The sequence below is a fragment of the Hyperoodon ampullatus genome, assembly GCF_949752795.1.
Source record: "Hyperoodon ampullatus genome assembly, chromosome: 10".
NCBI lineage: Eukaryota > Metazoa > Chordata > Mammalia > Artiodactyla > Ziphiidae > Hyperoodon > Hyperoodon ampullatus.
In genome coordinates, this window is record NC_136923.1 from 68764505 (window position 1) to 68791152 (window position 26648).

The 26648-nt window shown below is 43.5% G+C and overlaps 1 protein-coding gene across 1 annotated transcript; it reads right to left on the minus strand.

The window, feature by feature from the left end:
* Window positions 1–1016: 1016 nt before the first annotated feature.
* PPIL1 (peptidylprolyl isomerase like 1) lies at window positions 1017–19495 on the minus strand (the record flags this gene model as incomplete). The annotated part of the gene is made up of 4 exons (XM_079713394.1): window positions 1017–1559; window positions 2102–2170; window positions 15776–15930; window positions 19440–19495. 4 exons carry the CDS (start codon window positions 19493–19495, stop codon window positions 1339–1341), a joined length of 501 nt encoding a protein of 166 aa, XP_079569520.1. The 3' UTR covers window positions 1017–1338.
* Window positions 19496–26648: the final 7153 nt, after the last annotated feature.

The following is a 26648-nucleotide window of genomic DNA, read 5'->3' on the forward strand; positions in this document are numbered from 1 at the left end:
AACTACCCATTTAAGAAAACAAACACCACAACACATTTTGCCTCTGGGCCTGTGATGACATGCAGGTGTATCTCTTCCAAGTTCAGGGAATGAAATGGTTCAGGTCTCTCAGCACATCCACTTGGTTAATCTACAGGGGATTCCCCCTCACTCAGACATGCTAATCAACATCACTTACTTCTTTCTTTGGTACTGCTTTTTTAAAGTCAAACCTACTCTTGGATGGGAGAAGTCTACTAGAGATCCAAAAACCTAAAATGATATGAAAACTTGAATATCAGTCCTGCAATACTACTTGAAAGGGTTCAGAGGTCCAAATGGCTGTTAGAACCTCATACAATATTTAAAATCAAACTACAGCAGTGATTTCAACCATCAATGGCATTTTATTTTGGAAGTTCTATGTATTCCATAGGTATTAACTTCCTTTGTCTCACCGCCCCCTCCCTAAAAAAATCAGAAAGATTAAAAAAAAATATATAAAATCTCTTATCTAGTTTCTCTAAAGTCTTAGGTTAAAAAACTTAAGCGGTGCTTCTCCTTTATGAGGATACTGCTTTTTAAGGAGAATTCATAGTCTTTCCGTATGCTCACTATAGATTTCTACTCCTTCCTGGGGAAAAAATGGTCAATGCTTCTGCTTCTTTTTAATAAATTAATTTCTTGATTATTACACATTATCATTCCCCACTTGACACATTCTTAGAAACTTGATTGTTGGATGCATTTTTCACTTGGCAAAAATTCAATGTGGCTTTGCGTGGGATGTCTAAGTGTCGGAAACAGCAGTGTTGATGTTCTGGTTTTGAGAGGGAAAATATACATAGAGATGCATACAATCCCTGGAAGAACAAAAGCAAGAGACTGAAATAGGGGGTGCACACAGTTAAGAAGGCTGATAGACACTACTTGGTTTTGAATTCTATGGTGTCAGCCACCAAAGACTGCAGTGTAGCCCAGAATATAAATTTCTGCAAGAAGAAGGTGGTTAGGCACTGTAAAATGACAGAGTTGGCTTCATTTCATTGCAAGTGTATAGAGCAGATACACACAAGAAGGAGCAGTATGGGTCATCTGCAGTGAGCAGTAACCTGTGAACAATCACGCATGGGCATTTCTGCAAATGCTCTGTCAACACAGGCACTGGGGAAGAGAAAAGAAGCATCCTATTAAAATATACTTCCATCTCTAACTCACCCAAGACCCCAGGCCTCCTCAGCGACTCAGATTTGCAAGACCAAAACGCAGTTTAGAGTTACGTGTCATTCTAGGTCATCTGGAAACTGGTTCACTGGGGCCATCTCAGAAGACCTGGGTGTGCCCAAGAGTGCAGCAAGTCTACCCAGAAGGGTATGCCTTAACAATCTTCACATCGTCCACAGGACGGTCCTGGGAGTTTGTTTCCACCATTCCTACTCGATTCACCATTCCTATACCCTGGCACACACGGCCAAAAATGGTGTGTTTGCCGTCAAGCCACTGGGTGGGAGCCAGGGTCACAAAGAACTGGCTGCCGTTGGTGTCTGGCCCGGCATTGGCCATTGCGAGAATTCCAGCCCCTGGTGGGAAAACAGGAAGAGAGGAAAGAGTATGAATAACCCCCATAGCTCCAGCCTGGATCTGCAACACCAGCCTAGGGATAAAAAGAAGCCAGACCAACCACCCGACCAGACAACCTTCCCCTCAGGGCAGGCTCTCTGCCCTTGCACAAGGGCTAACAACTGCACTACCCGATGGCCTCATCTTCCTTGTCTTCACCTACTCCCTAGCCTCTATACATCATGATCCCTGCTAAGCTCTGGACCATGTTCTCAATTCCCCTCAAAAATTCAGGAAGGTCTCCTGCTTCTTTGAGGAAGCTTATAACAGCAACATCCAACAAGCAGTTGGAATCAAGATCACTCAGATCGGCACTCTGAATCGCTCAGGACTCTTGAGGCCGCTTTCTGTAATCCACCAGAGCTCTTTGTGGCTCTGCAGCTGGGCAGCTACATGGCACCAGGCCATGGTGTCAGGCATTCACCTTGAATCACAGCCAAAAGAGTGACCTTTTAAAATCCACTCCTTCTTCCTACCCAGTCCAGACAGGTCATATACCTACCTGTGAATTTCAAGTCTGGATGAAGTTCATCTTCAAACTGCTTGCCATAGATAGACGCACCACCTCGACCTGCCAGTTAGAAGACAGGAAACCAATCAGCCCACATTCTACCTCACACCAAGAACTACGGTCCAGGATTAAATGACTTTTGGAGTACAGGCAAGGAAAATCAGTAAGCATGCCTAGCACTGTGCTAAGTACACTGCAAATACACAGCCCAGCAGAAGAATCAAGCATTGGCACAGCACATTCAAATCACTGGTTTCATTTAGGTAAGACGTTTCTTTTCAAAATAACACTGAGTGCTTTTTTCCTGCTTATGAAAGTAATACATTTTCACTGTCAAAATGTAGAAAACATAGATCATTATCAAAGGAACATTAAAGTCCCCTGTGATCTAACCATCTACAAATAACCACCATTCGTGGTTTGATGTGTTAAGAGGTTTCCTAATTTTTTACATTTTTATGGGTACTTTAGACAGGAGTGCTCCAAGCCCTAACCCTATGCCCATCACAGACATTGCTAATCAATCAGCATTCTTCCCTGCTGAGCTTAGACTGGCCTCTGAATCCTCACCAACCCAGAAATCCAGGCAGCCATTTTTAATGGATCAGAGATGGCATAAGAATTGAAACCTATTTGTCATCCTTAAACTAGATGAAGGAAAATAAAATTCATTTAAGTCAGAGATAACTAGCTTAAGGAGAAACAAGGACAGTGCTGAGTGGCAACGTGGCAGAAAAGAATAATGTTACAGTAGGGAGAATTCATTGGGAGGAGAAGCGGTATGCTGTAAGGAGAATATGAAGAAACATGGCATTGGGAATGATTTGCTAGCAACATCACAGGTTATTTATATATCCACAAGAGTCCATACCCTTGCTGTTCTGGGCACCCAGGTTTTGTTGTTAGAGAAAAATGATATGTTAAATAAGATTTTTCCATAGGGAAAAATGTCCTAATAGGAGACAGCTTTCTTAATCAATTATTTAGTCAACCATATGTCTTGTTGAACTACTTTGGATTCTCCAAGTTGACCAGTCAAGACAAAATAGCCTGAAACAAAGTGAACAGCAGATTTATCAGCTTACTCTGCTTGCCTGGCAGCCAGGAAACAGGCCAGAGGCAAGGAGCTCACTTCCTTTTACAGCCTGCTGTGAAAGTAGCATGTTAAAGCACCATGTCCACCCCCAGAGGCCCCTGGGCCCTGGTAAGGTGTTTCCATGGTAAAAAAATCCTTTGCTGTGTCTTTTAGGATGCTCCACCACAGGGAGCCTGTCACAGCCCCCGGTTCAGGAAGAAAATGCTGTTCTCATGCAAAGAGGAATGGGGGTGAACGTTAGAGTTGGGGAAACCTCCCACCTGGCCCAGGCTACCCATGCTTCTGGAAAATTACTGAACTACCAAACTATGTAAAAATTCATTCCAAAAATTCCAACATGCCAGTATACCTCCAAACAGCAATTATATAACCAGTATGTTCCCTCTGACTAGAGTCAAGGTTCCTGCTTGAGCTTGGGGTGGGGGGTTGGTTAGTAGAAGTGCTCGGGCTGAAGACGAGAGAGGAGAAAGAGGGCTATGGGGACAAACTAAGGTCAAGCCCTGCCTCCAGGGCTTGAATGAGCATGATGAGGATGAAGTTCAGCAGTGTGCTGTCTGTCCGCAGGCTGAGCCCTGGAAGTGTGATCTCTGCAAGCCAAGGACTGCCCGAACCTCAGGGCCCCACTCTCAAGGAACTGAAACCGAACATATGAATGGTACCACAAACAGGATAGGCCAGTCAAGAGTCACAGATAAAGCCTGGGGGGTTAAGCAATCAGAAGGAGATGAGAGGAAAGGGCATGGAAGCCCCACTTCACTCACTAGGCATAGTTTGACCAACTGCAAGTAGTTTGGGCCTCGAAGGCACCATTTAATCATAATATGTTATCTTTTCGTAACCTAGTTCAACTCAGTAGGGTTTGCAGCAAATTGTCATAAAGACAAATAATTCCAATCAAAACATTCCTTTGGGCATGCGGAATAGTGGAGAAATGGACAGGGAGTGATTAAAGAGTTCTCCGGTGCACAGCAGGCAACAGATGTCAATGATCACATATAAAGCCAAAAATCAGGAAGCTCTGTGGTTAAAAACGTGCTGTGTGCCTCCTCTAGTACAGATACAAGGGAGACAGGCACAGGCCTGTTTTCCAAACTCTATGCCCTCAAAGTTCTTCCACTCTTCTGCCCTCTCCTTTAAACATTTATTCAATGTATTTAATATTTCAGACATAAAACAATACAAAGAATAATACAACAAACAACTGTGCAGCCTCCCCTCAAGAAATAAAGTGTGGCCAATCCAGACGAAGATCCCAGGCACACACACCCTGTTTCCCTACCCCAATTCCACCACTCCCCCAAGAGCTAACAACTGCTGTGAAGGATCTCATTTTCCTCTCAGGTCACCACTACTCTTTCTGACCAGGAGTTTGTTATTTCCATGCATTTTCTTTTCTACTACATATTGTATGCATCCCTAAACAAATGTACTGTTGTTTGCATGTTTTTAGGTTTATATAAATGGTATTAGACTCCACATATTCTTCTGCAGTTAGCTTTTTTTGGGTCACCACTGTAAGTGATATTCATCCATTTTGTTCCATGCAGCTCTCTGTAGCATTCGTTCCACTGAATGATTACAACACAATCTTTTCTCACGGTGATGGATAGTTAGGATCTTTCCAATGTTTTTGCTATCATAAGCCACACTGCAATAACCATTCTTATACTGTCTCCCAAACACAAGTGCAGGAGCTCTCAGGGACTATACCTCATGGGGGATATGCAGGCTCACAGTGTATCAACATTTCACCATTACTAGATTTCCCCAACTATCTTGCCAGAAGTGGCCCCAATGTGCACCCCACCCACAGTGCTCTCACTCTTACCCTTACTGCTCGAGGTCCTTTTGCCAGGCTTTTTCTAATGTTTGTCAGTCTGAAAGGTGTCAGATCTCTTGTGGTGTTTTAAACTGCGTTTCCCTGAAGCTGTGCGTAATTTCCTGTTTACTGGCTATTTAGCTTCCCTCCTCTGTCAACAGCCACATTTCTACCGAGTGGTTTCACATTTTAAAATTTATATATACTTTATTAGTAGGATTATTCTAGATACTAATTCTTTGTCAGTTAATGCTTTTGCAAATACTTTTTTCCAGTTTACTTTTTTCACTCTTTTAATGGGATCTTCTCATGCAAAGAATTCTTTGCAGTTGAAATTCCTCAATCTTTTTCTTTATGATCTGTGCTTTCTGTTTCTTTAAAAAACAAAAACGAAAAAACCTGTCTTATCCCCAAGACTGCTCTGATGTGCTTCTTCCTTCCCCTGCTGACTGACTGTAGAAACCTCTCAAGATGAACTAGAGTGGCATCTAAGACATCGAGAGAGGTCTCTTACACAAAGATTACCATACTTGGTGCTACCTGTGCCTACCACTCCCATGCCACAGCTGATGGAATCACGGATTAATATCCAGCCCTAAAGCAGCCACAGGTCAGCCAGTTAGCCATTAGGAGGCCCACGTGAAAGCTCTGCCTGGGGCATTCGACACAAGAAGGCAACTAACCAAACCAATCAAAGCCTCTCTTCCAGCAAGAGAGCCTCTAACAGATACCGCAGATGTCCTCTGAGCATTTCCAACCCCTTCTCCATGGCCTGCCTCAACCTCAGAGACAAAAAAGGCAGGTACGGACCAGTCCCGTTTGCAGCTAGGGGTAGCCAGATGACCCAGTTCTGACTTACTGACATAAACAGAAGCCATTGAGTAGAGCTTCTAGGAAAGCTATAGCTTTCCTGATTAAAAAAGGACAACACACTCCTGTCTTTCACCCATAGCTCTTTCCTCATCTTCCTTCTTTGAAAGCAGAGGTGATGTCAGGAGCAGCAGCAGCCACCTGGCAACCATAAGACAAGTTTGAGATCAAAGGGCAACACACTGAGAATGGTGGAGTGGAAGGACACAGCAAGCCTGGGTCCCTGACAACTCTGCTGAGCAGATGAACCAGTGCCTGCAACTGCTTACCTCCAGACATTTTGTTATGTGAGAAAAACAAAAGCTCTCTTTGTTTAAGCCTCTGTGGTTGAGTTTTCTGTTACTTGCAGCCAGAAGCATCCTAAATTGATACAATCACTTTGTTAGTAACAGTAGGAAGGGGGAACTGACTAGTGGAGCTACTATTGAATTACCAGGGCAAATGCCAGATACCAGATCTAACACAGCAAACAATACTACAGTTCTCCAAGAAGCTTTAGCTCTTAAGATAGAGTCCTCTCTTCCTCACTTGCCTTTGGGGTCAGAGAGATCTAGATTTCAGTTCCCAATCCACCACTTATTAGCTGTGTAACCTTAAGCAATATACTTACCTTCTCTAAGCCCCAGTTTCCTTGTCCAAAAAATAGGAACAGCAGTAGTACTTATGTCTCATAGGACTGTTATGAGAATTAAATAAGACAATGCATGGAAACCATGTAGTATATAACATGAAGCAAACACAATAGTATCAGTGATGATGAGCCTCCTTTAACTGAGATAGTCTGAGCATTTTCTTTGAGAGACGACTGTAGGTTGTGACCAACAGTCCACCTTGGGAGGCAGTCTGCCCAAGTTTATGCCAGTTCCTCTGTCTTCAAACCTCCACCATTCCCGATCTGCTCCTTGCTCTTTGTGGATAACTTTGCTTCTTATTTCACTGAGAAAAAGGAAGAGAACTTTCACATGTTCTCATCACCAAATCCACTTTCCTTCCTACATCTCTACCCATTTACCTTGCTTCATCCATTATTAATACACTGTATAAATAAATTGTTCAAATGACTATCCCACCAGCACATACTAATCAATCCCATTCACCTTTAAGGAACTTTGCAGCTACAATTTTCCCTTCTCCTGTATCAGTTTTTCTTTCTGATAGATCATTCCTATCAGCATAAAAACATGGTATTACTATTTCACATTTTGGAAAAACGACGACAACACTATCTTCCAAGTATCTCCCCATTTCTCTGTATCAATTTCCAGAAAAACCCCATCCCACTTCTTCTCCAGCCTCTTGAACGCTCTCCATTCAGATGTTGGCCCTCACCACTTCCCTGAAACTGCTCTTGTCAAGGTCATCAGTACCACCACGTTGTCATTAAATCCACTGGTCAATCCTCAGGCCTCACCCTGCCTGATCCAACAGCAGCATCGGACAGTTGATGTCACCTTTCTTGAAATCCCACCTTACTGGCAGCTCTTCATTTTCCTCTACTGGCTCCTTCTCCACTTCCCTCTCTCCTTTCACAGATGTTAGACCTGCACTGATATGTGAAGACTTCTCCTTCCAACACTTGCTCCCTCCCCCCTTTACCTTTCACAAGTGTTACCCCATTAAATCTCTTGAATTTCTCACTCTGTCTTGGCATGTGCTTCCCAGAGGACCAGAACCAACAGAACCCCTATCACCATAGTGCAAACTATAAGCTTTAGCTTTGACAACAATGAAAGTTTCTAATTCATCTCCCTGCTTCTGGCCTTGACTCCTGCTTTCCACACCAGTCTATTCTGCATGTGGAAGTCAGGGGATCCTTTTAAAACAAGTCTCATCATGGCAGTCCTCTGCTCAAAATCCTCCAGTGACATTTCATCACACTTCAGACAAAGTCCAAAGTCTTCATCACAACTTACAAGACTTTCCATGATCTGGTTCTCTGATACCTCCTGCCACTCTCCCCCTCACTCACCTGCTCCAGCCAGTGGCCTCTGTGCTGTTTCTTGCAGGGCACATTCTGGTTCTAAGACCTCTGACTGCCGTTCCCTCTGGATTGTCCTTGTCCCTGACATTCTCATGGTTCATTACTTTATTTTATCCAGAGCGCTGCTCAAATTCCTTCTTATCAGAGAGGTCTTCCCTAATCACACTATTCAAAGTAGCACCTCCCTCACTATCCCAGTGGTTCTCAACCAGGGGTGACTCTGCCCCCTGGGGACACTGACCAATGCGTGGAGACGTTTTTGGCTGTCACACCAAGGACTTCTATTGGCATCTAGGGGGTAGAGGTCAGGGATGCAGCTAAACATTCTACAATACACAGGACGGCCCCCACCACAAAGAATTATCCAGCTTAAAATGTCAGTACTGCCAAGCCTGAGAACCCCTGCTCTATCCCCTTGTACATCATTTTTTCCATATCATTTGTCATGCACAACCTCACAGTGTACTACGTACTTATTTGTTCACTGTCTCTCCCACCAGAATGAGAGTTCCATGAGGGCTTTATTATTCATTATTGTATCCCCAGCTCTTAGAATAATGCCTGGAGTCCAACAGACATTTGTTAAATGAATTAACAACCAAAATAAATAATAAACACCCATACTTTTTTGACCTCCTATTTTGTATTGAACCTGTGCTAACCATTTTATAAACATCTGCTCGTTTACTACTCACAACAACCTTCATGAGGTACATGTAACCACACTCCCCATTTATATATAAGGCGGCTCAGCAAGGTCACATAAGTTGTCTAACATAACACTTAGTAAGTGTTCGTGTGAAGCCAAGATTCGACCCCAAGCCCAGTGAGCTCCACCACCCTCTGTTCACCCCCACACTACACTACCTTGCCGTATATCATGGCTGGATTAAATGTCCTCACACATTTTTCTTATCAAGAGTCCCATATGGTCCCCAAATGATGCTAATTCAAATCTGAACTCCCGTCTGGGAGTCTCCATGAACTGGCCTGATCTTAACCCCCATGCTGTCTCCTACTACTCTGTGCACTCTGCCCTGAACTGCTCCTCCCTTACTCTCCCCTAAGCATGCAGTTCGGGGGTCTTAAAAATCACATTTTATGCATCTGTCCAGGGCGTGGAGAGGTGGCTGGGTCCCGTCACAGAGCCAGTCCAGCATGAGATGCGACACCTGGGGTGGTGGGTTCTCCTTCACACCCTACATGCGTGTCACTTGTGCCTCCATTCTGTATTCACTCTTCTTCCTAAATCTATCAATAAAATGCCCTTCCCTGTCCCCTCAAAAGTTAAAATTCTACATTTCCTTCGAGGCCCACCTCAAAATATTACTCCATCCCATTCTAACCCCATTCCACTGTACTTTTTCTCTCATTATGAATTATTCCAACAAATGTTCTATACATAATCCATAGCATACCACCATGCATTTGCATATTTATCATATTATTACTTTCTAGTTGTTTCTTATAATGAATACACTGTCTTCTTGGCAGGGCAGGGTACTCTGCAAGGAAGAGAAAAATGCCTTGGCTTCTAATGCTTAAATACTCCTCACAGGCCTTAGAATAGTACAGCATACCCCACAGACTCTTAGCAAATATTCATCAAATGAATAAAATTAACAAGAGCTTGCTGTTCAACACGTTAAATTTCATGTGTTCCTGGAGCTACTAAGAGGCGAGATGAAATCAGAGTGAGGGTGACACACAGCATAATCAGTATGTAATTAATCACTGTAATCACGGCAGCTGGTGAGCACTGTGAGGCTAAGTGCAGAGCTGGAAACGTGAAAGGAAGAGCTTGATAGGATGCCATGTCTTACAGGGAGAGGAGAAAGAGAAGAAGTTAGTAGAAAACAGAGAAAAGACATTCAGAGGGCTAAGAGAAGAGCCAGCATAGAGTTATTACAATAAAGGAAATTTAAAAGAAGAAAAATGGTTTAAAATGAAGCAGGAGGTCAAAGTCAAAGACATCTGAATTGAGAAAACATCTGGCAAAGGTGTATCAGAAAGACCCTGGAGGACTTCCCTGGTGGCACAGTGGTTAAGAATCCACCTGCCAATGAAGTGGACACGGGTTTGATCCCTGGTCTGGGAAGATCCCACATGCCACGGAGCAACTAAGCCCGTGAACCACAACTACTGAGCCCGTGCTCTAGAGTCCGCAAGCCACAACTACTGAGCTGATGTGCCACAACTACTGAAGCCCTCGCGCCTAGAGCCTGTGCTCCACAAAAAGAGAAGCCGCCACAATGAGAAACCCACACACCACAATGAAGAGTAGCCCATGCTCGCCGCAACTAGAAAAGCCTGCACGCAGCAACGAAGACCCAGTGCAGCCAAAAATAAATAAATTAAAAAAAAAAAAAAAAAAAGGATACATCGGGGATAGAAAAGCTACATCGACCTGCTGAAGAGCCCAGAATGCCACATGCTGGTCATCTGAGATGTTCAGCAAAAATTATGTTACCTAGTCAGCCAGCAGTCCATACTAGTGACCCAGGAGGGCCTAACTCCTGTTTGCCTTCCACCATAAGCCTGCTCAACCACTCACTATACTTGAGGCTGGACGCAATTATTTGGAAATCTTTTGAGTGATTCAATTTCATTAAAATCACCTCATGGAAATGTGACATTATGAAGGATTGCGAACTAATTACAGAAATACAGGGAAGCTCTGACAAGAGCACTCACATCTGAGTCACTTCCAATTCTTGTACACTAATCAAGAACTCTCAGTTCACTGGTGTTATGAATTAAAATTTTATCTCATGACAACAAGAAAGAGGAAGAAGACAGGAAAGAAGTACAACAAAGTGTTGACAGGACATTTTCAGATAAAGAAAGTGGACTGAAGCAGAATTAGACTCAGCCTTCCCCAATAACTGATGAAGCAAACACAAAAAATTCAATTTCTTTCAAAGCCAAAAATTCACCAGCAACAACCAAATAAGAAAAGGGAGACAAACTTATTCCAAAGATTCTGAAAAGAGTCAGTCAGGGAAAGAAATAAGAGATCCTTCTGCCTGCACTCCTGAAAAGTAGTAATCAGGAAAGGAGGAGTGTCACCCAGAGAATTCTCACAAATACCCTCCAATTTTGAGAAGCCAACAAGGGGAGTGGGTGAACAACCCTGAAGAAGTTAAGGAGAAGCCCTTGAAGACAGAAGCCCACACACCACAGGCACTCAGGAGTGGCAGGTCAGGGTAATAGCAACGACCGCCTTAGTTAGGTGGAGAAACACAGGACCATGACAGGGATCAGGACATACTACTCCAAAATAAGGCACCCAGGCATAATGAGTATTTCAAGTTGAAGGAATGTGAGAAACAGCAGGTGCAGGAAGGACTTTCTAACATTCCTCTGAAGGGTCATAAGACTCTCAAGTGAGAGGTCTCCTCCGTATACTTGGAGGAAAGGAACATACCTACTTTCATGAAAGAGGGACACCCAAGAGGAATCTGAAAGAACAAGCCTTGCTAAGTCTCCCCTAGTTTACTACACTGAGCTTATACTCATACCCCTTTTGTCCGCTCACATTTTCCCACAACTTTCCACTCTTTATCAAACCTAGCCTAAAAACGCTCAAGGTAACCCCTTCTTCAGGTCTTCATTTCCCTATAAAGGAAATGTCATGCAGAACTTGTATTAAATAAATTTGTATGCTTTTCTCTCGCTAATATGTCTTCTGTTATAGAAACCCAGCTGAAAACGAAAAAAAGGTATGAGGCCTCTTTTTCCTCTGCTATAGCTATACTCAGGGGCTACCCAGGGCCTGGGGTGGGGGTAGTGGGACACCACCGGCATGGAGTCTGGGAAGACAGAACAAAGTCAGCCCTCCCACAGGGGCTCACTCAGCACGAGCTGAGCTGGTGTTCCCTCCCACACCCTCAGCAGGCTAGAATAAAATGGAAAGAAAGCAACCTAGCATTTGGGATGGGGAAGATGACTGGTCCCACAAAGGTAGGGAGAGTGACAAAGAGAATCCACTTACACTGTACCCAAGCAAATAAAAGGTAAGGTCAATGCAGGTTCCGACATTAAGCGTGGATTTGACAACAAGAAATGGCACGGAGACTATGCAAACATACACAACAAATGGAAGGAGAGAAAGAAGGGAGAAAATATAATCCAAGAAGGGCTTCTCCATGGTTGTCTCAGCTACAGATGCTTCAACAAAAATAAGAATCCAAGAAAACAAGAGCTCATAGACAAGATAACAAATCAACAGAATAAGGTGAAAAGAGTGCAGAGCTGAGGAAACAGACTGAGAGCCAAATGACACCAAGACAGCTCTAATAAATAAATTAGAGCAGTAAAGAATGAAATAGACAGGGCTGAAAACTGAATAAGGCACAGAGTAAAGGTCTGAGATTATTTCAGTGGATGCAGGAAAAAATAGAAAAAACATCACCTCACTTACTCAGGAGAAATGTGACAGATATGGAAGGCAAAGGCAATGAAATAAAGAATAACTAGTTTCCTGAAATAGAAAATCCAGTAAGTGTAACAGAGAAAATATTCAGAAACATGAATAAAAAAATTTCCCTGAACTGAAGGAAGGAGTAAATCTGGCCTCAGTATTCTCCAAAGCCATGTTCAAAACCAGAAGGCAATGGAGCAGAATTGTCTAAAAAGATCTGAGAGAATTAGTCTGGCCCAAGAATAGTAAACAAGTCATGATCTTTTTCAACTATAAGCATAACTGGCAGAAATTCTCAAACATGATTGAGTTTGAAAATATAACACCCTCCAGCCCTTGCAATAAAAACCACTCAACAATAAATTCTGCCTTCTACCACTTGTGAATAGAAAAGCCTAGTGGTGAGCACTGAACCCTCTGAAATGTAGAACCCACACTGTAACTGAGGGACTCACGGGTGCAGAATGGAAAATGCTGTAAACTTTGATAAGGAAAAATAAAACTAACAACAAAAGAGTGGGAGTAAGGGAGGGAGGACAGGTGTGAGATAATAGAAAAAAAGATATATCTATATATACATATATACATATATATATATGTGTGTATATACATATATATATATATGTGTATATATATATATATAGACATACAGATACCTGCCCCTGGTTCCTGGCACAGAGCCTCTAAAACCCTTGTAAATTCCTAAGTGGTAAGAACACTAGGAGCATCTCTTGTTCTAATATTGGTCTTTGACCCTATCCCTGACACAGGGCTCCTGAAACCCTTATAAATTCCTAAGTGATTAGAGCACTAGGACCATCTTTTGTTCTAATGAGGTGACTCTGGGTAGAATCCTGGATGGGGGCTGGTCACCAGAAAGACCAAGTCATGATTAGAAGCTTGGAATTTTCAGTGCCTGCCCCACCCCCTTCTCCAGAGAGGGAAGGAGGGGAGAAAGGCTAGAAATGGAGCTATTAATTGATCATGCCTACATGAGGAAGCCTCCATAAAATCCCAATAGTACACGGTTTATAGAGTTTCAAAGCAGACGAACACATCCACCCTGGGAGGGTAATGCACCCCAACTCCATGGGGACAGAATTTCCCATTCTCAGAACCTTCCCAGACCTCACCTGAAGTATCTCTGTTCATCTGTATCCCTTACAATATCCTTTAATAAACTGGTAAATGTAAGTAAGCACTTAGGTTTCCCTGAGTTCTCTGACCTGCTCTAGCAAATTAATCAAACACAGCTGGTGTCACAGGGAACTGCTTATTGTGGGGAAAAAATTCCATACAGTTGATGACCAGAAGTGTCAGTGAAGTGTTCTGTGCGAGCATATAAAAGTAAAGGAAAAACCCAGGAGGGAAGAACTGAGTTTTTCCCAACACAGGAAGCAAGTAAAACTAAGTTTTTCCTAAACAATAGGAATGGGTAGAAATTTAAGTACTAATTGTCTCATCTTTCATAGCAGGAAGTCAATTTTTCTGTTAAGTATATACAAAATTAAATAAAATACTTTTTGTTTTAAAAACAATAGCATGCATGACATAGCCTATTCTCTTGAAATTATTTCCATCTAGCTAGTTATCCATCCTTTTAACTAGGTATCTGAAACGAAAGATGTCTAGAATAATGGCCACCAAAAGTTAACGTTCATCATTTCTGAGAGGTGGGACATTGGGGGAATAGCTAATGGTGGTTAGGAATCTTCAGGAGCTAAACTTATGAGTGGTTTCTTTTTTCTTTTCTTTTCTTTTTTGGCCACGCCGCGCGGCTTACGGGATCTTAGCTCCCCAACCAGGGAGTCCTAACCACTGGACCACAAGGAAATTCCCTCTTATGAGTGATTTTTTCGTTCTTTTTTCTATTTTCCTCTATATTCTATATTTTGAAATGTGTCCATATATATTGAAAAAATAGAATGCCTCTTCATCATAAAGGATAAAGGACAACTGAGAATGACAAGGAAGAAAAAGTCTGAGAAAAAACTGTCAGAGAGAACCAAGCTTATTTAAAGGCAAAAGAGCAGGAATAGGAATTAGCAGAGAGAAAATGCAGACTGGGAAGCAAGGGCCCTTGAAACTTATAAATGTTGGCATCTACCAATTTCACTAATAAATCCCGACTAAACGATGATAACTCCCAAATTCATACCTCCATCCTCGACCTTTCCATGAACTCCACACTCATCTCCCATTAATCAACATTTCCACCAGAAGATCTGACAAGCATTTCAAACGTAGTGTGTCCAGAACCAAAACCAAATTTTTGATGTTCCCCCTCCAAACATGCTCCTCTCTCCCCCTTCACATTTCACTAAACTGCAGTTAAAACCCTTGAAGTCATCCTTGACCATCTCTTTCTCTCACACGCCTGTCCTTCCCAGCTTTCAACCTCAGCAAATCCCACTGGCTCCATTTCTATCAAAACATAACCTGAATCCAGTCACTTCTCACCACTGTCTCTACTATTAGGCTAGTCCAACCACATACATCTAGCCTGGATGACTACAGCAGCTTTCTAACTGGTTCCCAGCTCTCACTCTTGCCCCACATCATCTATTCTCCAAACAGCAGTCAGTGATCTTTTTATTTTGGCTGTGCCGCACAGCATGTGGGATCTTAGTTCCCTGATGACCAGTGATCGAACCCGTGCCCCCTGCAGTGGAAGCACAGACCCCTAACCACTGGACCGCCAGGGAATTCCCAGAGTGATCTTTTTAAAGAATAAGTCAGATCATGTCACTCCTTTGCTCAAAACCTTCTAATGGCTCCCACCTTATTCAGAATAAAACCCAAAGTCTCTACTATGCCCTACAAGGTCCTACATGATCTCCTATCTCCTGCCTCACAGCCTCTGGGTCTACTCTTCCCTCCATGGGAATGTTCTTCTCTCAGACACAAGGTTCATTCCTTCACTTCCTTCAGATCTCTGTTCCAATCACATCTTTCAGACAGGACTTCCCTGACCTTTCTACTAAAATCCCATCCCCACATCCTTTTCCTGCTTTATTGAGAGCAGGAAGTTGTTGTTTTTTTTTTTTTCTCTAGGCACAGCCATATCCCAGAGCTCAGAAAAATATATGACACAAGGCAGGTGTTCAGTATTTGTTAAATGAATGAATCAATCTAAGAACCCACTATTTTCTTTTCCTCAAAACACTGCAAATGTCCTTATTTACTCCTGATTATCCAGACTACTCTATGCATTACTATAATTCAGGCAAAACATTATTTGCTCTTAGTAAGCAATACACGGAATATATGAGAGACTCTATAAAATCCGGGAGTCAAGATTGGTTTCTGGTCAATTCCACTTGTGTGTGTTTGGGGAAGGGGGTGTGCTAGCAAGGGCAGGAGTAGTCACCAGAATCAACTAACCCAGTCCCTGGTATGTGGAAGAGAGCCCTGGCTACCTTCTACCCAGTTATAACAGCATGAGGCTTCAGAAACTAACGTTGACTTAACTGTACCTGTCCCTGTTGGGTCACCTCCCTGGATCATAAAGTCTTTGATGATTCTGTGGAATTTGGTGCCATTGTAGTAACCTCGACGAGCCAATTCAGCAAAGTTCTTACAAGTCTTTGGAGCATGCTTCCAGTACAGCTCCAGCACGATGATCCCCATGCTGCAGGGGGAGAGGACAGTAGAGCTCCAGTCAAGAACAAGGTCACAGCAGACAGAAACATTATGGGACTGCTCCAAGACTCTTCCTTTTCAAGCTTATAAATCATGAAATTATGATAAATATCAGATTTCATGCTCAGCAAAGGAAAACAACACAATGCAAATAACATAAACACAGATACCTTCTTTGAGTAAAACATGCAGGGGCTTCTGGAACTTCTTCTAAGCAAAATAACCATGGACAACTAAAAATTCTAACACCTTGTATACAAGAAATCACTGATCATTGTAAACCAATATAACCAACCCCTGAATTAGGAGAAAAAATCTTACATTTAATTTGTCATTTTTTTTTAAGTTGGACATTAAAAAATTGGGAATTCGGGCTTCCCTGGTGGCGCAGTGGTTGAGAGTCCGCCTGCCGATGCAGGGGACACGGGTTCATGCCCCAGTCTGGGAGGATCCCACATGCCATGGAGCGGCTAGGCCTGTGAGCCATGGCCACTGAGCCTGCGCGTCCAGAGCCTGTGCTCCGCAACGGGAGAGGCCACAACAGTGAGAGGCCCGCGTACCGCCAAAAAAAAAAAAAAAAAAGGGAATTCAAATTTATTTATACATACATAAGTTTCTGGGTGGGGGTGGAAAGTGGGTAAATGGGAGACAGGAAGGTTTTCAGTGAATATCTTTTTTTTTTTTTTTTTTTTTTTTTTTTGCGGTACGCGGGCCTCTCACTGCTGTGGCCTCTCCCGTTGCGGAGCACAGGCTCCGGACGCGCAGGCTCAGCGGCCATGGCCCACGGGCCCAGCCGCTCCGCGGCATATGGGATCCTCCCAGACCGGGGCACGAACCCGTATCCCCTGCATCGGCAGGCGGACTCTCAACCACTGCGCCACCAGGGAGGCCCCAGTGAATATCTTTTTTAAGCTTTTGTATTTTTGAGCTATGTAAATTACTACCTATTCATTAAAAATTTTAATGGGGAAAAAAAAGGGACAGTTTGTGTGTATTTAGGAAGGGTACAACAAAGGCAAAATCTGATTACTTCAAAGCTTTATACCTGCCCAATGTGATGAGTGCTTTTCCCCTTGAAGTAGTGCTAAGGAAAAGGAAGAAGTAAGACTTAGGTGCCTTCCCCTCCATTTCATCACTCACCTAGACTTTAAGCTCCAAGAATGTGTGAACTGAGTCAACTCTGTATAGCCTGAATACCCAGTGCCAAGCACAGTGTAAGCACTCTATTAATAAATGTACTATGTGCTAGAACATAGCTTTCTAAAAGCCTTTCTACTTGCTATTCATCCTTCACACTCCTAACATTCAACACGGGTTAACAACTACTCTGTGCAAGATACAGTTCTAAGTGCTTTTCCTCTCAGGGAGCAACATTCTGGTGGATATTTGTAAAATACAGGGAATAACTTTTTGGAATGGCAATCAGAAAATACCTATACAAATTTGAAATGTGCATACCTTTTTTTTTTTTTTTTTTTTTTTTTTTTGCATTACGTGGGCTTCTCACTGCTGTGGCCTCTCCCGTTGCGGAGCACAGGCTCTGGACGCGCAGGCCCAGCAGCCATGGCTCACGGGCCTAGCCGCTCCGCGGCATGTGGGATCTTCCCAGACCGGGGCACGAACCCGTGTCCCCTGCATCGGCAGGCGGACTCTCAACCACTGCGCCACCAGGGAAGCCCCATACCTTTTGACAGCAATTTCAACTTCTAAGTTTCTATTCTATGGAGAAACTTACAAAAATGCTTAAGGATACAATATGTGCAAGGATGTTTATGCCAGTATTTGTCCTAACAAAAAAAAATATGAGAAGCAATTTAAGTCTTCAAAGAGGGAATGACTAAAATATGAAATATCCATACTACAGAAGGCTGCATGTACTAGTGTGCGAAAGAAAAGCAAATTACAGAAAAAATATATATATAATATGATCATACAATCTTATTGTTTAAAAATAGAACATAAAAGAGGGCTTCCCTGGTGGCGCAGTGGTTGAGTCCGCCTGCCGATGTAGGGGACGCGGGTTCAAGCCCTGGTCTTGGAAGATCCCACATGCCGCGGAGCAACTAGTCTCGTGAGCCACAATTACTGAGCCTGCGCGTCTGGAGCCTGTGCTCCGCAAGAGAGGCCGCGATAGTGAGAGGCCCGCGCACCAGGATAAGGAGTGGCCCCCACTTGCCGCAATTAGAGAAAGCCCCCGCACAGAAACGAAGAGCCAACACAGCCATAAATAAATAAATAAATTTTTAAAAAGGCAAAATTCCTTTAAAAAAATAAAAAATAAAAAAACAGAACATAAAAGAGATGCCTATGTGTACAGAGAAAAAGATCTGGATCGTCATCCAACAAACTATTAATGGTGTTTTTACAGAGAGGAGTGGCTTTCACTTCTTATTCTACACACTTCTACAACTGCTTGGATTTAAATTCTGATTTATGTTGTAATTTAAAAAACTAACAGGTGAGTTCAGAAATAACATACTTTCAAGTTGAGGCCAGAAAAAGTAGAATTTTCTCATTAAGAAGGTGGGGAAAATGGCCAAGGGGCAAGAGCAGCATCTGAGACAACTGTACTCTGATGGAAAAGCAGCATGGGCAAGAATAGAAAGATGGAAAGACGATGGCTGGATCTTGGCTGCTGATGTGAGAACAGCAGATGTAGGGAGAGAGGTAGGCAAAGGTCAGGATGAAGGTCAGACTACAAAATTTCAATTTTATACTGCTGTAGTAGTAAGAAGTTACTTAAGGTTATTTGTCCTACTTTGGAAAGATCACTTTTAACTTCTTCCAAGGAGGCAATGGAATGAATGGGGCTAAAGAACCTAGCACGTGAGGCAGACAGACCAGGCTCCAAATGAGGTTCCCCTACTTACTAGCTACATGGGTTTAATCAAGCCATTTACTCTGCAAATTTTGACATTTCTCCTGCTAAAACTGGAGAGAAGTTGGAATTGTACCTACATGATCTGAGTTGCTAAGAGGATTAAACTAAATGTGATGCTACACATCAGGGGCATGGCACTAGCTGTTTCTGCTCAATATTATCACTCTTTGATAGGAGAGAATAAATGTGCTTCTTCCTGTGTTCTCCTAAAATCTGTTTATACAACTGTTTTACTTACAACCTTAATATTTACAAATCTGTCTCCTTCACTTTACTGTAAGCTTCTAAAGGCAAGGCTGTGTTTTATGCACCTCTGACCCTCAGATCCTACGTCCCCGACCTGTAGATTCAATACACGTTAGTTGAATGAAAGGATGAATGAACGGAGGGGTGAGAGGAAAGCAATCGGGCCTCTGTCGCTAAAGTCTCAGCGCGAGTCGGTGCGGAGCTCGGACGCGGGCAGTGGCGGTCCCCACTCAGCCCTCAGGCCGCCCCCACGACCGCGGCTCCACGAGGAGGTCGGCCTCCCGAAGGAGCGCGCCGGGAACCCAGCCCTGCGGCTAAGCCTGGGCTCCGCGTCGCCTCCGCCAGCCCAGGCCCAGAAGCCGGACCCTCACCTGGTCTCCAAGTACACGTTGGGCGGCTGCCAAGAGTCTGGAGGGATCGCCGCCATAGCGAAGCTAGCGGAAACCTCCCGTAGCAATTGCTACTTCCGGCGATTCGCCTGGGACCCGACTCGCCGGGGACCCGCCGCCGCTGCACGCACTTCCGGTTCCCGCCATTCAACTCTAGCGATGCCAAAGTTTGGGTGCTTGAGACGAGGAAGGGGAAGGACCCCCATCTCCAAGGACGAGAATCTTGGGTGCAAGGCGAAAGCAAGCTGCCCGCAAGGACGGAGAAAAGTGCAAGCTCTATAAAAGGGGGCCTCCAAGTGGAGAGATGCCGCGCCACTCTCCGGACGCTCTGATTGGTTCTTTTAGGCGTGGAAGGCGTGACCAACCAGCAAAGCTGCACTTCTATTGGCGTTAAAGCCTAACCTTTCATTTGGAAGAATTCCCTAGTCCCACAGTCTAAGGAGAGGAAGAGTGGAAGGGAATAGAGATGAGAGACGACAGTAACTAACGCTTGTAAGGCGCTGCGTATTTACAGAGCACTTGAACATTATAATCCACTGCGCAAAACAATCATATAAAGTAGATGTTGTTATTCCCATTTTTCAGATGTGAAAACTGAGACTCAGCAATTAAATGACTTATTTGTCCATAGCCATACAGCAAATCAGAGCTTCTAGACTCCAAAGGCAGAGTCTGGAAAGAGGGGAGAGGGAAGGACAGGGAAGAAAATGAGAGATAAGGAAAGGAAGAGACAGGAGAATGAAGATCAAATAGATCAGGGCTAGAGCAAGGCTTAGAGTGACTGTAGCTGGGATAGATGATGCCCCAAGGTTGTTAAAGTTTGCTCAGGATCAAAGAGAAGCAAAGTAGAGGCAATGAGACGAGGTTTGGAGGGAGGACAAAAAAGAAATGGGGTAAATAAACATATAGTAAATGCTTTGCACACCACTTAATAATGATGGCTAAATGAATGCTTACTTTGTGCCTGGCATCCAACTAAGGACTATTGTGTACTTTCACATTGTTAAAAATCAAACACAGATGGAGCCCAGACTTGGAAATTCCCTGAGCAGACAAATCAGTTTAGTCATACAAGTAAAACTTAATTTAGCTTATTCTGTAAAACAAGCAAAACTTAACTTGGGCCACTTCTTGTTAATGCCCCTGAAAATCATAAACAAAACTTAAACTTCCCCAAAATTAATGTGAGGTAACCACTTTTAACCCATTCCCTATCACTAGGAAAACTCTTAGTAGTATAACCAACCACTGTGAAGAATAAACAACCACTGCCTCCTCACTGTATAAGCTGCTTTATAAAAATATACCTTTGAGCCTCTTTCCATGTTCTGAGTGCCCCCAGTTTGCAAACTGTTTTGTGTGTGTGTGTGTGTGTGATTGTGTGTGTGCAATAAACTTTTACTAACTACTATTCCAGTGATTCAGTGTTTTACTTCTGCTATTTCTGAACATTTTTAAAAACTGAGGTACAGGGACTTCCCTGCTGGCGCAGTGGTTAAGAATCTGCCTGCCAATGCAGGGGACACGGGTTCGATCCCTCGTCTGTGAAGATCCCACATGCCACAGAGCAACTAAGCCCACGTGCCACAACTACTGAAACCCCTGCGCCTAGAGCCCGTGCTCCGCAACAAGAGAAGCCACAGCAATGAGAAGCCCACGCACCGCAACGAAGAGTAGCCCCCTCTTGCCGCAACTAGAGAAAGCCCATGTGCAGCAATGAAGACCCAACGCAGCCAAAAATTAAAAAAAAAATTTTTTTTAACTGAGGTACAGGGCTTCCCTGGTGGCGCAGTGGTTGAGAATCTGCCTGCTAATGCAGGGGACACGGGTCGAGCCCTGGTCTGGGAAGATCCCACATGCCGCGGAGCAACTAGGCCCGTGAGCCACAACTACTGAGCCTGCGCGTCTGGAGCCTGTGCTCCTCAACAAGAGAGGCCGTGACAATGAGAGGCCCGCGCACTGCGATGAAGAGTGCCCCCCGCCACCGCTCGCCGCAACTAGAGAAAGCCCTCGCACAGAAACGAAAACCGAACACAGCCAAAAATAAATAAATAAATAAATTAATTAATTAAAAATTTTTTAAAAACCTGAGGTACAGTAGATTTACAATATTTTGTAAGTTTCAGGTGTATAACCTAGTGATTCACAATATTTAAAAGTTTTACTCCATTTATAGTTATTATAAAATATTGGCTCTATTCCCTGTGCTATGCAGTATATCCTTGTAGCTTATTTCTGAACTTTTGACAACACTTAATCTTCAAACCCACAGGAGGTAGATATCACTATTCCCTTTTTACTTTGAGGAAACCGAGGCTTACAGAGATTAAATAATTTGCTCAAAGTACCACAGCTGTGAGCCTGTGCTCTTGACCACAGTTCAATCCTAGTTTCCTTAATTGCCAAGCAGGAATAAGGGTATACAAGGTTGAAAAGGTCAAAGTAGACAGTGAGCTCCTTGAAAGAATAACTGTGCCTCCTTCATCTTTGTGCTCTCTTGGCAGAGAACTGAACATAGGATGCTCAGGTTTCATTGACTAATGGACAGAAAATAACGTTTTAGACTGATGAGTGTTGTGCTAATGTAAGGTATAATTAATTTTACACTTCCTGCAGTTTTGTGTTATGACCCTTGAGCTGGATGGAAAAGTTTTCATCATTGGTCCTTTCTGTCTGTTATCTGAGTTTCCTTTCTTTGGACTTTATGTAGTTCCTTACCGTATATCTTGGGAGGCTTAGGGTACAATGAGGATGTATTGGGGTTTGACACAAGAATAAGACAGCGTCTTGCTTGCTCATTCCAAATCCTTTCTCAAGAGGCTCAGTATTTGTTGGCCTTTTTGTCCCCAAGAGAACATTAGGTGTCAGTGACTTCAGGACAGAGTTGACAAAGAGGCGTAGATTCCTTTTCTAAATTCACTATTAAATTGTAGCTTATATAATACTTCATTTATTCTGTATCTAAGCTTAATGTGTCTTCTGAATAAATGTCCCTTATTAAAAACAAAATTATAAACTTTTACAGAAACATCATTTTTTGAGCTGGAAACCTGAAGATCATCCTCTTTCTCTCTGCTCCCTATAAGTGACACATCAAGACGTGTCAGTTCGTTTTTCCAAAGATCCCCAAATTATATCCCTTCCTTCCCATTCCCACTGCTGTTTCAGACCTTTAACACCAGGATTATTTCAGAAGCCCCTTTGCTGGGTTCCCTGCCTTTTGGCTTTGCCCCACTAATACATCTTACACACAGCAGCCAAAGCCCTCCTCCCAAAATATTACAAGATATTGCCATGAAGTATTAAATGGCTTCACTTTGCCCATTAAAGTCCCAAATCACTTGGCCTGGGCTTGAAGGCCCTTCATCATTGACCACTCACTGACTTCTCCAGCCTGATTTCTTATTATTTTATTATCCAAGCCTTAAATGTGGCACCAGCATTCCCACTTCCAGACCTCTGCCCAAGCTAGTCTTTTTCCTTGCAATGCTTTTCCAAACTTCGCCCATGTCCTTGTTCCAGCTCCTTCAGAAAACCTCTCTACTCTTCCTGTCTACAGTAGACTCTCTCCCCTTCTCTCTTCTTGGTCTTTAATTCAGTGCCACCTTCCATCGTTGTCTAACTGCTTGTGTCAGATTTTCTTCTCACCGAGATTGTTAACAGCCCATGTTAGGGACCATGTCCTAATTCTGTTCAGTTCAACATTCACACGGCCTGTTCCAAACCAGAACCTGAACAGAGGGAGCTTCCAGTGTAATCTCGAGCAATTTAACCTTTCCATAAACTTCAGCTTGGTTGGTATGAGGGTAAATGGAGGTTGTTGAAGCAGTTTCTCGAATGTAAAGTCCTTTGTAATGTCTGGCAAAGAGTAAACTCTCAATTAACATTAATGAGTGGGCCGTGTGTAAATCTGAGTGATTTGTTTGCCTGCCTTTCTTTTAGATCCCAAGGGTAAGGGCCTGCCCACCATTTACGTTATCCCTCCCACTCCCACCCCTTAATGCCTAACACGCTGCCTGGCACGTAGTAGGAGGCTCAACAAACGCTCACTGAATGAATCAGTTCAGCTATGAAGTCTGTGGTAGCCCACGAAGAGGAGAAACCCTGGCAAGAACTGAAGAGGACCGAGGAGGAAGAAACGACGCCAGAGGGAGCAAGAACCCGTTCTCTCCGGATCTCGCGAGAGTTCCCTAGCGCTCCGAGTCTTTGTGCTTTCGGCTTCTGGCGGAAGCGTGGGGCGGGAAAAAAGAGCGCTGCCTCGCCTTTGGCGTAGGAGTTGCTTCCGGGTTGCGCGCCCGGAAGCAGGAAGTTGTCGGCCTATACTCCACGCCCGGCAGTTTTCTGTCCCCGAGGCGGGAGGAGCCCGAGGGGGCGCGGGCTCCGCATGTGAGTGACTGGGGCCCGAGGCCGGGAGGGGGGAGGCAGCTTCGTGACAGCCTCGTCACCGCACCCGTCTATGGCATCCTCGCGCAGCCCACTTTTCGGGGCCACTGCCACTCCTGCCCCTGCGCTGACCCCTTTTCTGAGCCTTTGGCGTTTTGCAGACTGACGGCATCCTCCTGCAACTCCCCCGGAGTCGATTCCCTTGTGACTTTTCCTCTTTTTTTCCTTGGTTCTGCCGGGGAGAGCAAAGCGAGTTCTACGCTAATTGAACTTGTTTCGCGGGCGTCACAGCAATGTCCAACACAGTGGTGCTAGCGAAGTCCAGATTTCACTGCCCTTTTGACAGATCTCTTATTTTTTTTCTTTTTGGTAGGTTGAGAGTAGATTCCCCACCCCCCTCCGAAACATCTTTTTCTAATAATTGTTAGGGAGAGAATGTTTTTTTAAAGTGTGATCTTGGTATATGGTAAACATGGCATCTCGGATTTCAGAAAGGAATATGACTTGTTTTATTAACCCAAGTAAATGAGCTGTTTGTAATCTCCTTTTAGAACAAGGAAATTTGCCTGCCTCGTGTTCCGCGTAGTATTTTAAGACCATTAACCCTGCAAGCTACACTTTTTCTGGTCTAAGAGCCTGCATAGCCTTGGTATTCACCAGTATACTTCTTTTAAAGTATTTGGTCGTCTCCTTATAATAGAGACTATTCCCAGATACTTATTATTCTGTCTTTTTCTGTTTGCTCACTTAGTTGTTCCCATGGTAAAATGTTCTTTGGGCATCTCTCCCTTAATAAGTTTGCTTATTTGAGTTTGAGTTGTCACAGTTTCCCTCTAAGGAACAACATGACTTAACCAAATTTAGCTTTGCTACATTGAAGTTTTGACTGAAGTTCACATCGCCCAGCTTGAATACCACAGGCCCTGTTTGCCCTTTCTGCTTTGGACCAAAACAATTTTCAAGACCCAGTTTGAATCCCTATTCTTCCACAGCTGCTCTAAAACTCCACAAAAAATATCCAAGTGTAAAGTTCCTAACTTGCTCACCTAAACTCTCATTAGGCTGATGTATTTTTTAAAAATAAGAAGAAAAAGTAAAATAAATGAACCATTACTTACATCAAATTAGTTTGAGAACAGAATGGTCACTTTAGGTCCTTTCTATAAATTTGTTCAACAGACACTGATACGGTTCCGTGTCTCTGAGGTGAATTTCCATGTCTGTTATTTGTGTTGTTATTTTCTCCACTTATCTCTGCTTTCAAGAAACAATTTAGTGTGAGAGGAAGACAAGGAAGTAGATGTAACACAAAATGATAGAGTTGTGTTTAAGGTTCATAGGGCAAAAATGAAGGTTGGGATAGCGTTCAGTCATTGGACAAAGCACTGGGGGCTAGGTTTTGTAAGCAAAGTAAATTACGTGTACAAGAGCAAAAAGATGTGAAATAGTATGGCAATGAAAACTGTGGGGAGGAATGGGAAATGAGACTGAACAGGTAGGCAGTAACCAGATCATAAAGGGCCATGCTAAGTAATTTGGAGTTCATCTTATAATAATTATTAAGTATTTAATTTGGGTATTGAGACAGATGTTTTCAATACATCACCTTATAATTCCTTAACAACATGGTTGGAAAGACACAATTATCCTCATTTTATAAATGAAAACTCTGAGGCTTAAAGAGGGTAAACAGTGACTCATGGCTATGCAGTAGATGGAGAATCCAGTATTTGCATTCAGCTTTTTCTAACTCTGGTGCCTGTGTTCTTAACCACCATGCTAAATTGTTCCCTAGCAGGGCATGGGAAGTCAAGGAGGGTGCTTTAAATAGATGAGCAATGTGCACCAATTTGTGTTTTAGAAAAATAACTTGTAGAGGATGGATCAGAAAGGAGAAAGAGGATTGGAAATATAGAGATTAAATATATCTTTGTGATGGTCTGTGGGAGAGATGTTGAGGGCCTTGACTGCCGCTTAGGTAGAGCTGAAGAGGAGGTGATGAATGTGAGAGCTATACAGGATGTAGAATTGAGGATTTGGTGATTGGTTCATTAGTGGGGATGAAGAAGCAGGAGGAGAGGTTTTAAATTTGGAGAACTGGTGTTTCCATTAATTAAGAAAAGGAATGTAATAGGAGAAATGGTTTGCAGGGGAAAACAATAAGTCAGTTAGGAACACATTACATATAGGGGACTATAGGAAATTTGGGCCAGGGTGTCTGGTAGGTAGTTAGATAGATGGGTCTTGAGTTTTGGAAAGAGTTCTAGACTGGAGAAGAGATTTGGAAATCACTAATAGCTGGTGGTTAAAGCCATGGAGGGAATGAGATGGTCAAGGACAACCGTGATGAATACCAACATTCTGGGACATAGACTCAGAAGAGAACAAGAGAATTATGCCAAGGTTTGAGAGCCCTTGAGGGAGATAATGGGTAGCAATGGCAGCTGCTGCAGAGAGGTCAGATAAGGTGTTAACTGAAAAAACGTCCTTTGGACTTGGCATGTGTAGAAAGCCTTTGGTGACCTTAGTGAGAGCAGTATCAGTGGCATGAGGGGGTCAGAAATGAATGGTGACCTGAGAAACAAGAAGGTGAAGTGATACTTTTTTTTTTTTTTTTTGCGTTACGCGGGCCTCTCACTGTTGTGGCCTCTCCCGTTGCGGAGCATAGGCTCCGGACGCGCAGGCTCAGCGACCACGGCTCACGAGCCCAGCCACTCCGCGACAGGTGGGATCTTCCCGCACCGGGGCACGAACCCGTGTCCCCTGCATCGGCAGGCGGACTCTCAACCACTGTGCCACCAGGGAAGC